The 14,926-nt window shown below is 33.8% G+C and overlaps 1 protein-coding gene across 1 annotated transcript in view; it reads left to right on the plus strand.

Annotated features, from left to right (window-relative positions):
* TMEM26 (transmembrane protein 26) overlaps nucleotides 1–14,926 on the plus strand; it is a 48,124-nt gene that overhangs the window by 17,322 nt on the left and 15,876 nt on the right. Inside the window, exons 2-4 of the mRNA XM_017855515.1 lie at nucleotides 258–336; nucleotides 5,178–5,291; nucleotides 7,350–7,570. Of these exons, the coding sequence (XP_017711004.1) occupies nucleotides 258–336; nucleotides 5,178–5,291; nucleotides 7,350–7,570 (414 nt within the window). The remainder of the gene's footprint in view (nucleotides 1–257; nucleotides 337–5,177; nucleotides 5,292–7,349; nucleotides 7,571–14,926) is intronic.

Here is a 14,926-nt window from a genome sequence, read left to right on the forward strand (position 1 = left end):
AAATTAATGTCTATTAATTGGATTAGAAATTCAGTGAGAATGACAGCTGCTAGTGCCTTTTACAGTTACTTTGTTTCTTTGTAATCCATATGGCAGAAATCACATAATGCTTTTTCCTTCATTGAAATAAACACTTGAGATAAAAAGGTTCGACTCAATGTGGTCAGAGTATGTGCATTTGTTTTCATTCTTCCTCTTAATTTTTTTTGAAAATTAGCTTAAATTAGCTAAACTATTTTTTCTTCTCTCTTTCACAGGTTTTCACCAGCCATATTTTTATATCTGATTAGCATCGTTCCATCATTATGGCTTCTTGAATTGCACCATGAGACCCAGGTACTTCTTTTTGAAAAGTAGGAATTGACATATTCAGCAATAAGCTACTTTCACAGTATGATCCAATTTATTTCAGGAATGCACTTTTCTAAGTAACTGGAGTTATCAAGAATTGAATAAATAAGAGGCTATCAGCAAAAGGAAGTGAATCCATGATTTACCAATAAAAGCCCCAATAAAATATTACATTTTTGTAAGATTTAGGAGTATATAGTGAATTAACATTTTGTGTTAGAGATCTGACTACTAAGACTTCCCCTGGCCCCCACCCTCTAGGTGGAGGCCTACAGGTAGAGTTTACATGGGGGTGTGGAAATTTGATTTCAACCCTTCCAGCTTCAGTGAGTTTCTATGTTGTGCTATGAATGGGCACGCCTCAATGATCTGGCATTCTGTAAAGTGACACTTTTAGGAATTTCAAAAACAGAAACAAAACCCTTATCTGTACTCAGCTATATAAATACAATTAAACTTATAGGAGCCATTTAAAATAGTCTGTTTTAAAATGAAGGTTATACAGATTACAGGAGATTAATTTTTGGGAGTCCCACGGGCTGCCTTAGTAAAATAGAAATTCTTTTCTAGAGCCCTGAAACTAAGATTAAAGGAGACGAGTCGTAGGACCCACCATGTGGAAGGTGGGCTTATATGTGTTAGAAGATCACATTGTCCTAAAAATAAAATAGTAGCTTCCGGCCGGGTGCGGTGGCTCATGCCTATAATCCCAGCACTTTGGGAGGCCGAGGTGGGCGGATCACGAGGTCAAGAGATGGAGACCATCCTGGCCAACATGGTGAAACCCCGTATCTACTAAAAATACAAGAATTATCTGGGCCTGGTGGCACACGCGTGTCGCTTCCGCTACTCGAGAGGCTGAGGCAGGAGAATCGCTTGAACCTGGGAGGTGGAGGTTGCAGTGAGCGCAGATTGCATCACTGCACTCCAGCCGGGCAACAGAGTGAAACTCCGTCTCAAAAAAAAAAAAAAAAAAAAGGAGCTTCCAATAAGAGTCCCTAATTTATTACAGAGATTTTTAATACAGCTATTTTCTACACAGCTCTAATAAGCAGTCTCTAGGTTGGGTGCAGTCATATACTGCTGTTGATGTTCCTGTTCAACGCTGGGGAGGCCGAGTTACTAAAGTCCATCAGATTCCAGCTTTGACTTCATAGTTCAGGTTATAGGACTACGTTACAGAGAAATGTAGTTATGACCTAATAATATTTCGGGACCTTCACTGATAAAATACTTTAAAAAAGATCTGCGAGAATTTGGACTTACATAGATTTCTTTGTTATAGTTGGTCATTTTATAGCAAGGTTAAGCCTCCAATATGTAGCCCTATCTGCCTCCAATGTATAACCTTATCTGCAAAAGCCTTGCTCCAAATTATAGGCACATAAAGGGGAATTTAGTTCTGTGGACCACTTTTGAAGAATTCCACAAGCAAGTACCAAGAATGTAGGGATGAAGAAAACATTTTCTCCTTTCAATCTCCTGCTAAAATCACGAAAGTCATATAGACTATTCCTATGTCTGTAGCAAAAGTGTTTTGTAACTGTATATTTTGGTTCAAGTTATCATAGCTTTTAAATCTATACTGTAAGGAGTTAGGGGACTGTTTCAATCTCTTTACTACTTACTGCTTTCAAGAGTATGAAAATAAGCTCTAGTGATTTGAATCAGTTGTTTCTTTCACATCCAATTCTATGACATGGCTATCATACACAATAACCATTCATTTCCCTAAATGCTTTTAGAATATAAATTTGTTGCACAATTAATTGATAAACAGGTCAAATCCTATTACAACAAATAATGTGCAACCAAAACTCCCTTTTAATAAAAAAAAGATTTTTGAGCCCCAAGCAGTAGCTCTCTAATTTTCATACTACAAAAGAAATTGAACCTTTAGTAGTAACAGATTTGACTCATTTTGACACAGAATTAAAATGAATGCCCAGAGATTGAATTGGGCAGACTGAGCAGAAATGAAAGTAGAAAAATAGTAAGAGAGAAAAAAAGCATTGGAATTGCAGTTAAAGAAAGAAGAAATGGCAGAATAAAGGGAGTTACAGTAATTCTTCTAGTGTACTCATTTAGAACATTTTGGGAGTGATAGTAATCACTTTTCTTCAGGTATCCTCCTGTACTTTCACAAATGTTTTCACAGATATGGACCCAACAACTACAGAAGTTAGGCATGATACATACATTTCTATTTTAAAGATGAGGATCCTGAGGCTCAGAAAGGTTAAGTAATTTTCCTAAGTTGATACAGTAAATACACAGTAATGCTGGGGCCTAGAACCTAACGGATATCTAGTCCATTAAACCATATTGCCCTTCTCAGCTATCTGTTCTGTGTTTTAGAGGCATTTGCATCAGAATTATCTGAGTTGTTCCTTGTAGAAAAGACTAGTTTAATTTTCTTTCACATTTTCCATTTACTCTATATACTATATGTTCTAACCCATGACTTGGCATTAGGAAAACATCCTGACATATTTCATGAGACATTTCTCCTAGATTACTAATTTCTTACCTTCATTCCTGAATCTGGTTGGGTCTACATGTATGGGAACGAAACATTCATGACAATGATTGTGACCTTAGCTCTCAGGTCCATTTAAGAAGTGACAAGATTAAAGTAATGGAAACATTCTGGTCTTCTTGTTGTCACAGTGTCTTGGACACAAAGCAATATTTTTGAAGCTAATAAGAGTTTAATAGACACAGCCTATTAAAAAAAAGGCATATTGATACTCAGATAACCTATGTGAACTCACCTATACAAGATGGAATGTAAACAATATAATCCCAAAACAATACAAGTCAGGCTAGGTTTTAAGAGTGAAGTCACTTGTTCACTGCAGTCCCAATGTAGAGGCCACTTGGAAGAAAATCTCATCAATCTATAACAACTAGAGTAACAGGAGTGGAGAGCAACTCAGATAAGTCTTAATACCATAATATGGACTATATGGACTATGAAGCTATTTGCTTCCACGTTATCTTCTACTGCACTAAAGCATGGCCTTTTTTCTTAAATAAAAAGATGTTATGTATTTTAATTATAAGAATGTCAAAAACATATTAAGGTCACCACTTTTAATGCATAGTCTGTTTTCATGCCTACAGAGTTGTTAAAATGTTTTTCCTATTGAAATAAATAAAGTCACCAACATGCTTTGCAATGAAAATTTGTTGCTTGGTTAAAGATTTAATTTTATCTTCATTATCTGTTTTGGAGCCTTAGCTGCACACATATACACACACACAAAGTGTGCAAACAACTGTATTTTGCTCCTACAGTTATGGTATATGGCCATTTTCTTAATTATTCTTGTCATTTCAACCATAATACTAGTTGTTTGGATAGAGGGTAGAAAAAAACAGCTTCTTGCAGACTTTCTTTTCTGCTTTTTCAAGTAGCTTATAGAATAGTCGATGATGTATCCAGAATGGTTAAGAAAAATACACTTTTACAGCTTTAATTTTTTTAAAAAATAAGTCCTCTCTAAATACAAATGTGTGATGGTGGATGTGTAGTGGTTGTAGTGGTGGTGGTGGTGAATGCGTGTGTGTTTCAAAATATATTAGCACTGCAGATGTTTGAAAAACCTTCAACTTTTTTTAAGCCAGTTTGTAAAATATGCATTGGTACAGCTACATTTTCAAGTGTCACCCCTTTCTTCTCTTATATAATTTTTCCTTCTCTTACTTTACCTCGGATTTCCAGCATATGGTGGGTAAATATCATGCACAATTCACCTGCAGAAATTCTGATACAAAATGAAGAAACAAAAAAGGAAAAATGGCACTTTTTATGTCTATTGTTGAATTTTCCATAAACCTAAATTGGCTTTTGCACTGTCACTAAAATGTATGTTTTGGTGGGTGAACATGCTAATTTTTTAGGTTGTTTCAGTGCTTGACAGGATTAAAAATGATTGTATTATTTACTTAAGCAATATGATATTTTAGATAAAGAGGCTTCTGGATAAGAAACAAAATCTTAAAATACTATATACACACACATATACACATACAGACACACACTGTGGAATACCACACAGCTATAAAAATAGCAAAATCATGTCCTTTGCAGTAACATGAATGAAGCTGGAGGCTAGTATTCTAAGCAAACTAACACAGGAACAGAAAACCAGATACCACATGTTCTCACTTATAAGTGGGAGCTAAAAACTGAATACACATGGACACAAAGATGGGAACAACAGACACTGGAGACTACTTGAGAGGGGAGGGATGGAGGGAAGTGTGAATTGGAAGGCTGCTTATCAGGTACTATGCTCACTACCTGGGTGATGGAATTCTTTATACACCAAGCCTCAACAACATGCAATTTACCCATACACGTGAGCCCCCAAAACCTAAAATAAAAGTATAAAAAGAAAAAAAAAACACCATAATTTCCTTGACCAGGATCATATATGTTTTATTGTTGTCACTGGTTATTTGTTTGGTTTTAAATTCTTTCAGGGTTTAAGAAAGGAATCTCAGTTACCAATCTATAAATTCTACAGCTCTCTGCAATGACTCAGTATTTGCATTCTCATCGACCTAAGGAAAAATAAGATTTTGTATAGTTGACACTCTTTTCATATAGATTAAAAAGTGGATTCCCATCTCAGGCCTATATTCTGTTTTTTGGAAATGTTTATGCATATGCTGTATAAACTTTGCATATCTGCTCATAATCTCTTGAACAGATTGAACTCTATATACTATATGTTATGAGACATACTGTATGTTTTGAGCTCTACCATATTGTGCTAATTTTTTGCCACAATTGCCTTCCCCAATCCCATTCTTAGTATTGCAGTATCCAGGCTGAAGGAATATCACAGAATATCAGCAGAAAAGAAGTCTTCAATCAAACATTGACATCCAATGAACAAACCAGTAGAGCTGATGATCTCATTGAGACGGTGAGAGCTTTTCCACTGTATATTAAAGGATCTAGCAAATGGTGGACTTGGTATAATCCTCAATTACCTGCTATATACCTCTCCCAGCTAATTCTTTTCAGAAGGAAGTTATCCATTATTTGGCTCAGGAATTCACAAAATAATTATATTTTTAAATTATTAAATATATTTAATATGCATAAATATATACATTGATACATTATGTATAAATAGATACATTTAACCTGCATCATTAAGGAACACTTAAAGAGGATAATGTTTGCACAATGAGAGACATATACATTTATGAAGCAATGATATAATTAAAAAATTGGGATATGATAATTTTAAGACTTTCTTTTTTAGAGGAATATCAGATTCACAGCAAAAATTGAGAAGAAGGTACAGAGATTTCCCATATACTCTGTATTCATGTACAGCCTCCTCATCCATCAATACCCTGCACCACAGTGGTGTGTTTGTTAAAACTGATAAATCTACATGACATTGTTGTGGATGCCAATAAAAATTGCATTTTGTTTTTAATTTCAAATTTCACTTATTCTTTGTTGGTATATAGGAAAGAGATTGACTTTTGTATATCAATCTTTTATCCCACAACCTTGCTATAAACATTTACTAGTTCCAGGAGGTTATTTTTTTTGCCAGTTCTTTGGGATTTTCTACCTAGACAATTATGTCAACTGTGAACAGAGACAGTTTTATTTCTTCTGTCCCAATCCCTATACGTTTTATTTTATTTTCTTGTCTTATTGAATTAGCTAGGGACTCCACCATATATATTTTGTAGATGTTTATTAATAAAAATAGAGAAGATTTCTGGCCAAAACAGAATCCCTTTCTTTTTCTTCATAAGGCTGTTATTTGGCAAACTGACCATGACCTGTTTAAAAAGGAAAAGGCCCCTATCACTGAAACGTATTTTCAATAATGAGATGTACTATTAGTTCTGCGAGGTTTAATGGAATGAACCTTGGGTTCTAATTCAAGCTCCAATCACAATTTATTTACATCAGTCTGGACAAATCACTTAGTTTCTCTATCAGTTTTTCATCTGACAATCAAAATTATTAATATTTACTAGTGTGATTCCTGTATAAATTAAATATGATGTATGTAAAGTTTCATAGTAGTGATATAAGAAAGTACAAATGGAAGATTCTTCATTTTCATGTCTGGCTTCAATCAGGATAGCATCATGCCTCATCTTTTATCCTCCCTTGTGCATTTGATATCAGCAAGTGATGGAGAGGGACAAATGAATTTTGCACAAACAGTTAAGTCACTTGCATAAGTAAGTTGGAATCATTATCCACTGGAGACCTAAGTCTTTGTAGGGTCAATAGTACACTTTGAGACTTATTTAGAAGGTAATTGGGCAAGAGTTGTCATCCGGAATACATTGGTGGGATGTAAGTTTTTCTAGATCTAAGAATAATGGCAGAGTAAAATTTGCTTGCTGGCCTATGGATTATTGAATAATATGTTATGTACTCAGAATAAAAATAATTTTATAGTTATTCTCTTTCTTTACATTTAGGTAATTGATAAACATTATTACATTTTTATGTTTAGCTATAATAGAGTTTTAAAGCAAAAAAAGGGAAGATTTGTACAATGTTAAAATATTTCAAGATTAGTAAATTCAGATTTTAAAATCTATTAAAATATAGAAAGTTTTGTGCTATTAATATGGATTTTGTAAAACTTTGCTATGTGTTGTTTTTTGTTACACAGTGTAATAAAATGAGACATGATCTTTAAAACATTGTAAAATTGGTTCTTTAAATACCATGTGGTACAATCCCACTCTTAAGTTTAAGGCTTAAATTACTTGCTAGTTATAGGCACCCTCATCTTAAGGACCACATTAGCTTTTTATTTTTTCCAGAGTGTTCAGCTGAAAGGCATTTTACTTTCTTTAGCAAGTAAAGAATAACACCTGAAAATGACAGTCTACAAAAGCAAACTCTTGATTGAAATCATGGTGAAGAAAATATTTCTCTCTCAGGTGGTGGCTCATAATCCTTCTGTCTGTATGATATTTCTGTTAAACAGGCCAAAGTTTTTGTGAATAACTTATCTACAGTATGTGAGAAAGTTTGGACATTGGGACTCCATCAGACATTCCTGTTAATGCTAATAATTGGAAGATGGCTTTTACCCATTGGAGTCGGGATCACTCGAGATCAACTCTCTCAACTTCTTCTTATGTTTGTGGGGACAGCGGCTGACATACTGGAATTCACAAGTGAGACCCTAGAAGAACAAAATGTGAGGTGAGCATTCCTTGCAACAAAAACACCTTGTTTTCAGGGTCAAGACCATGCACCTGTCTCTTAGTTCTGTGACTTGTATATCACATGAATTCGAATTTTTAGTATATTTTATATGCAATGTTAGGATCAGAGAATTTGCTGCTATTTGCATATTAGAAACCAACACAGTCTTTATGCTTTTTGACAAATACATAAAGGAGATTTCTGCTAGAGAAAGAGACACATAATATTCTCTGTGGGCGAGAACAGAAATGCTCTGCATGTTTTCATGACTACAGGTTAGATAGAGTCATGGTTCTCTGAAAACCTGAAGTGGTATGACCATCCCTAGCCTCTCTTTTCCATTCCTAAGTGTGAGAAGCATAGCCAATCATAAAATCCTCTCCTAGAACACAGCACAGCTACAGTTTAAGAGAGCACTGAGAGAAGGCGTAGAGAAGTCTCTTCCTATCCATTTGGGGATTTGCATTCCCTGGTGTAAATGGAAAATGGGGCAGAGGTTTTATTTTACTAAATTTTATTTTTAGTCAGTTTTGTTTGAAGTGCCCAAAGGCTTTCTGGTGTAGAGGCCTATAAATTAAAACTTATTGAGTTGGTACTTTTATTTTTGCCACAAGCAAATAAACTCAGAATCCATGATCACATCTGTTTACGGAACGACTTCCTTACCATTAGGGATTTAAGTCTCAATGCCTGAATATACTTTAAGCTTGGGTTGTTTTGCACTATGCCATAAAAATAAATTGGAATGAGGCTGGCTTTTAATGCTACAGTTTACTTTATGCTGTGCTTCTCAAACAACAAAACATAAAGCTCAACAAAATACACTAACTTACCAAGTAAATTTAATATCCCAATCATAGCACAAATTATATTTATAACCATGAGCTACCTTTACAAGATAATTTCCTATTTCATTTATATTAATTTTTCTCATAGCTTATTAAGTTGACATATTTCTTTAAAAAAATCCAATCTAAATTGATTCATCATCATCAAAGTGTTGATTTTAGTTCTGTAGTTTTAATGTCTTAAGTATGGTCAATGCTTTACATTGTAAAATGTATTTTCAAATAAAATACAATATTGTTACAAGAAAAACTTCAAGAAATCATGACAGAGCATATAAAAGTGACAGGGACATCACAAAAGAAACATAATTAACTCCACCTATGTAGAAATAAACATGTACATGCAAAACATTTAGGGAGATGGGATAAAACATAGGGTAGTAAAAGAGATAGTAAGGAGGGATATGTTTTGTGGGGCCAGTCATAAAATTGTAAGAAATGCCTAGCTCGGTTATCTTAATGGACTGTTAGTAGTCCCATCCAGAAGTGACACCAAGGAGCAATTTATAGATCTGTGTTTTCCAATAAAGTTTGAATATTAAATAATTTCATGAATAAAAGTAGATTTGCCCAGCAAAACAAACAAAAAACCCAAATAAACAAAAAAACCCAAATCTTGAAAACCATAAGGCATTTTTTCACTCACCCAGTACTGATTTGTTATCTAATATGTGTCAAGCACTGAGCTAGGCAGAGATTGGGGAACAAATTGTGAGCAAGTATTAGTAAAAGGACACACAGTCCTATCTCAATTAAGACTGTTTCAATTCAGCAAGAATTTAGGAGCACTTGATGTTTCAAGACACCATAAATACCCCCAATTTCTTCTATCACCTACAAATTAATCTGAATGCTTCATAAATACATATTTTTATCATTTTAAACTTGTGTCATATCCTAGGAAAGCTGATGTTTAATGGAGCCCAATAAATTATGTCATAGTTTTAATGGTTACTGTTTTAAAATTTGCTTTCAATTTTCATTGTCTCAGGTTGAAGTCATTTTCATTTTTAATATTACCACATTGTGAAAGTAGCCTTCTGTAATTCCCATTCAAGTCCTATGTGCCTCTATTACTCAAATATTCACTCTCCCAAAAACCCTCCCAAAGTCAAAGCCCAGGAAGAATATAAAATTTTTCTCTCTCCTAGAAATTAGCTTCCATGTTCTGATTTCCTGTTTTGGTTCTCACCTATACTGCAAGAGTTGACACTGCAAATATCTTTCTTTTCAAGGAAGGAGACCCTTAATCCTTTCCCACTGGGACATAAGCCTTCCCTTTTAGGCTCAAGAGGATAATCATGAAGAATAATCTTAATACATAAGTAAATGATATTTATATCTAATAGAAGAAGGGATCACTTCATTGTAGTCTACTCAGCATTGCCTATTATTATGACATTTTACTTTTTCTAATGTTTTATTCCATAGTTTGGGCTGATAGATTTAGGAGAAAGCCTACAATGGTATCTACATCACAAAAATGTCTAAATCTCTTCCCCATTTTCTAGCTAATATATCAAATTCTATTTTTTATTAAATAAATTTCCTTCCTTTGTCTCACATTAAAGTTCATCTACCTAAGTTTTATGCATTTACATAAATTTGTAAAGCTTCTGATTCTGCATTTTTTTCTTAACAGCTTTATGAAGTTATGGTTTAAATAACATAAATTTCAACTGTAATTCTAGAGTTTAATGATATTTAGTAATTATAGATTTGTTTATCCATAACCACAATCCAGGTTTAGAACATTCCCATCACTCCCAAAAGATTCCTGTGGCTGTTTGCAGTCAATCTTCACTCCTTACAGGCAACCACTGATACACTTTATGTCTCTGTGGATTCCTCTTTCTTAGAAATTTCATGGAAATTGAATTATAAAATGTGTATTCTTTTATGTATGGCTTTTTTATGTAACATAATGTTTCTGGGATTCATCCATGTTGTTTCATGTTTAGCTCCTCTTTAGTTGCTAGTGTTCCATTAAACGCATATACCACATTTTGTTTATTCATTCAGTAGTAGATGTACATGTGGATAACTTCCAGCTTTTTGATACTAAGAATGATGTTGCTAAGAGGATTCACTGACAGACTTTTGCCTGGCTATGTTTTCATTTCTCTTTAGTAGACACCTAAGAATGGAATGGCTGGTTATATGTTAAATATAGCTTTAATTTTTTAATAATCTGCTGAGATGTTTCTAAAGTAGCTGTATTAATTTTATTCCCACCAACAATGTATGAGGATTCCATTTTCTCTACATCCTTATCAACAATCATTTTCCCCCCAGTCTTTTTTATTATACCCTTCTGATGGATGTAGAGTGGTATCTCACCAGGACATTAATTTGCAGTTCTTTAATGACTAATGTTGCTGAGCATCTTTTCATGGGAATATTAGCTATTCATATCTCTTCTTTGGTGATGTGTCTGTACATTTTTCTTCATTTTTTATTGGATTGTCTTTTTATTATTGAGTTGTAAGAATTCTTTATATATCCTTGATACAAGTCCTTTATCAAATATCTAAATATAAATATTTCCTCCCTGTGTTCAGCTTGTTTTTTAATTTTTTAATGTTATCTTTTGAAAAACACATTTTTAAAATTTTGAAGAAGTTCAAATCTATCAGTATTTTCTTTCACATTTTTGGTGTCATATGTAGGAACTATTTTCCTAACCCTAAATGAGAAATATAATTTCTTTTGTTTTCTTATTGATATGGTTTGGCTGTGTCCCCACCCAAATCTCATCTTGAATTATAACTCCCACAATTCCCAGGTGTCATGGGAGGAACCAGGTGGGAGGTGATTGAATTATGGGAACAGGTCTTTCCTGCACTGTTCTTGTGATAGTGAATGAGTCTCACAAGATCTGATGGTTTAAAAGTGGGAGCTTCCCTGCACAAGCTCTCTTTGTCTGCTGTCAGTCACTAAGATGTGACTTGCTCCTTCTTGCCTTCCCCCATGGCTGGGAGGGCTCCCCAGCCATTTGGAACTGTGTGTCCATTAAACTCCTTTTCCTGTACAAATTACCCAGTGCCAGGTATGTCTTTATAAGCAGCATGAAAATGGACTCGTACACTTATGGAATGTTTTAATTCTTACATTTGTTTCTATTATCTGTTTTACATAATTTTTGTATACAGTGGGAGGTAAGGTTCCAAGTTTATTTTTTATTTTTGGCACTGCCCCATTCCAGCTGGGACTAATTTCCCCAGTACCATTTGTTGAAAGGATTCTTTCTTTATTATATTGCCTTAGCATCGTTGTCAAAAAATCCATGGATCACAGATGTAAAGCTTTTTCTCTGGACTTTCTGTTGTGTTCCATTGTTTTATGTATTTGTCATTATACCAATACCACACTATCATGATTATGTAGCTATAGTGAGTTTTGAAATTAAATATTGTAAGTCTTCCAGAATTGTTCTTTTAAAATTTGTTTTAGCTATTGTAGGTGCTTTGCATTTTATATAAAATTGTTATAATTCTCCTTTCACGTTGTAAAAGGGTAAAAAAATTTTTTAAAACTTACTATACTCTTGGTAGAGAATGAATTGAATCTAAAGATCAGTTTGGGAAGAATTGTCATCTTAACAATATTAAATTTTCCAATCTGTGAACACAAAATATCTCATCCTTTGTTTAGATGTTTCTTAATTTCTCTCAGCAATGTTTTGTAATTTTCAGTGTGCAAGTCAAGCTTTTCTTAACTATTTCCTAAGTTTTTATTCTTTTTGATGCTCTTACTAGTGGAATTATTTTTTAAATTTTATTTTCACATTTTTCATTGCTATAATAGAAACACAGTTTACTTTATATGATGATCTACTACCACAGCCATGCTCAACTTGCTAATTAGTTTTATCCCTTAAATTTTCTCCTTACAGGATCATGCTGCTTGCAAACAGACTGTTTTGATTCTTTCTAATCCATATGCCTTTAATTTATTTTTCTTGCCTTACTGCACTGACAAAAACTTCTTTCAATGTCAAATAGAAGTCGTAAGAGTAGACATTTCAATCTCAAAAGATAAGCATTCTGTCTTGCTATATTAAAGATGATATTAGTTGTGGGTTTTGTATAGATGCCCTTTACCAGTTCGAAGAAATTCCCTTTTATTTCTAGATTATTGGGAATTATTTTTTAGTGCGTGTTAAATTTTGTTAAATCCTTTTCCTGCTTCTATTAAGATAATTAAGTGTTGGTTATCTTTTATTCTATTAAAACAATATATTACACTAATTAATTTTCAGATGTTAAACCAACCTTGACTTCCTGAGATAAATTCTACTTTATTATAACATATAATCATTTTTTCTCCTTTGATACAGGGTCTTGCCCTTTAGCCCAGGCCCAGATATCACCCAGTGTGGTCACCACTGCATTGACCTCCTGGGCTCAAGTGATTTCCTGGCTCAGCCTCCCAAGTAGCTGGGACCACAGGCACATGCCACACCTGGCTAATTTATTTTATGTTTTGTAGAGATAGGATCTCCGTACGTTTCCCAGTCTGCTTTTGAACGCCTGGTCTCAGTCCCCCGGCCTAAGCCTCTCAAAGTGCTAGGATTATAGGTGTGAGCCACTGTGCCCAGTCTGTAATAATTTTTACATGTTATTGGATTCAGTTTGCTAACATTTGCTTATGAGTCATATTGATCTATAGTATTCTTTTCTAATGATATCTTTTTCTGTCTTTGGTAATGCTGACTTGATCAAATACCTCAAGAAGTATTCCTTCTTTATTTTCTGAAAGATTTTACATAGGTTTGGTCTTATTTTTTCTTTAAATATTTTATAGAATTCACCTAGGGAGCCACCTGGACCAAGGTTATTTTGTGGGAAGATTTTTTAAATTATAAATTTAATATCATTACTTTATATAGGTCTATTTAGATATTCTAATTCTTCTTAAATCAGTTTTGATTACATTTTCCTTTCTGGGAATTTTTCTATTTTGTCTAAGTTGTAGATTTTTGTCATAAAATTGTCCATGATATCTACTATACATGTGTTAATTTCTGTGGACTGAGTTGTGGTACCCTCCTTTTTCATTCTTGAGTTTAGCAATTTCTGCCTTCTCTCTTATTCTTTTAGGGGGTGAGGGGAAGGGCTGATTTTTACTTTTTTGGTTTGATCAGGTTTATTGATTTTGTTATTTAAACATAACCAGCCTTTGGTTTTATTGATTTTCTCTATTGTTATTCTGTTTTCCACCTCATTGGTTTCTGTTCTGATGTTTAATGTTTCCTTCCTTATCTTGCTTTGGATTTAATTTGCTCTTCTTTTTTTTTTCTAATTTCTTCAGGTGGAAACTTTGATTACTGACCTTTCATATTTTCTGCTATATTTGAGACCTTTCATCTTTTCTACTATAGACATTTAAAGTATGAATTTTCCTGTAAGCACTGCTTTGCCAGCTCCCCGTAAATTTGATATGTCTTTTTTTTTGTTGCTTAATGCAGTTCAAAATATTTTCCAATTTATTCTGGCATTTTTTTTATATGGGTTGTTTAGAAGTTGGCTGCTTAACTTCTAAATATATGGGAATCCCATAGACTTTCTGTTGTTGTTGTCTGCTTTAATTCTACTTTCATCTGAGGATATACTTTAAATTGTTTCAGTATTTTTAAATTTATGGAGACTTACTTTATGGTCTATTATATGGCCTATCTGGAGATCTATGTGTGCTTGAGAAGAATGTGTCTTTACTTGGTGTTGGGTGGAGTGTTCTATAAAATGTTAGTTACATCACCTTGGTTGATAGCGTTGTTCAAGTCTTCTGCATCCTTACTGATTTTGTGTCTAGTTGTTCTATTGATTCCTGAAAGTAGAACACTGAAATCTTTCATTCTAATTGTTGGAATGTCTGTTTCTCTTTTAAATACTGTCAGTTTTTGCTCCATATATTTTGGGGTTCTGTATGTAAGTGTGCAAAATTGAATTGTTAACATCTTTCCAATGTAGTAACATTTTGTCATGAATGATCACTTTTTCTTTAGTAACATTTCTTTTCTGAAAGTCAATTTTGTCTCCTACGAATATAGGCACTCCAGCTTTCTTACGTTGACATAGGGATATCTTTTCTTATTCTTTTACTTTCAAATTATATGTATATATGTGTCTACATTCTGTCCCTTATAAACAGCTTACAGCTGGATCCTGCATTTTCCTTCCCAGTTGAGTACAGTTTTTGTCTTTTGATTTAAGTGTACATTAGTTTACTAGGGCTATTATAGCAAAATACCACAAATATGGTGGCTTAAAACAACAGAAATTTCTTCTCTCACAGTTCCAGATGCTAGGAATCCAAAACCAAGGTGCTGGTTCCTATTGGAGGCTCTGAAGAAGAATCTGCTTCATGCTTCTCTCCTAGTTTCTGGTGGCTGCTAGCAACTCTTGGTGTCCCATTGTTCGTTGACATATCACTCCAATTTCTCCCTCTTTCTTCACATGGCATTCACCCCAGTGTGTCTGTCTGTGTCTCCAAATTTTCCTTT

Source organism: Rhinopithecus bieti, unplaced genomic scaffold (assembly GCF_001698545.2).
Source record: "Rhinopithecus bieti isolate Rb0 unplaced genomic scaffold, ASM169854v2 scaffold_39703, whole genome shotgun sequence".
In the NCBI taxonomy this organism is placed as follows: Eukaryota; Metazoa; Chordata; class Mammalia; order Primates; family Cercopithecidae; genus Rhinopithecus; species Rhinopithecus bieti.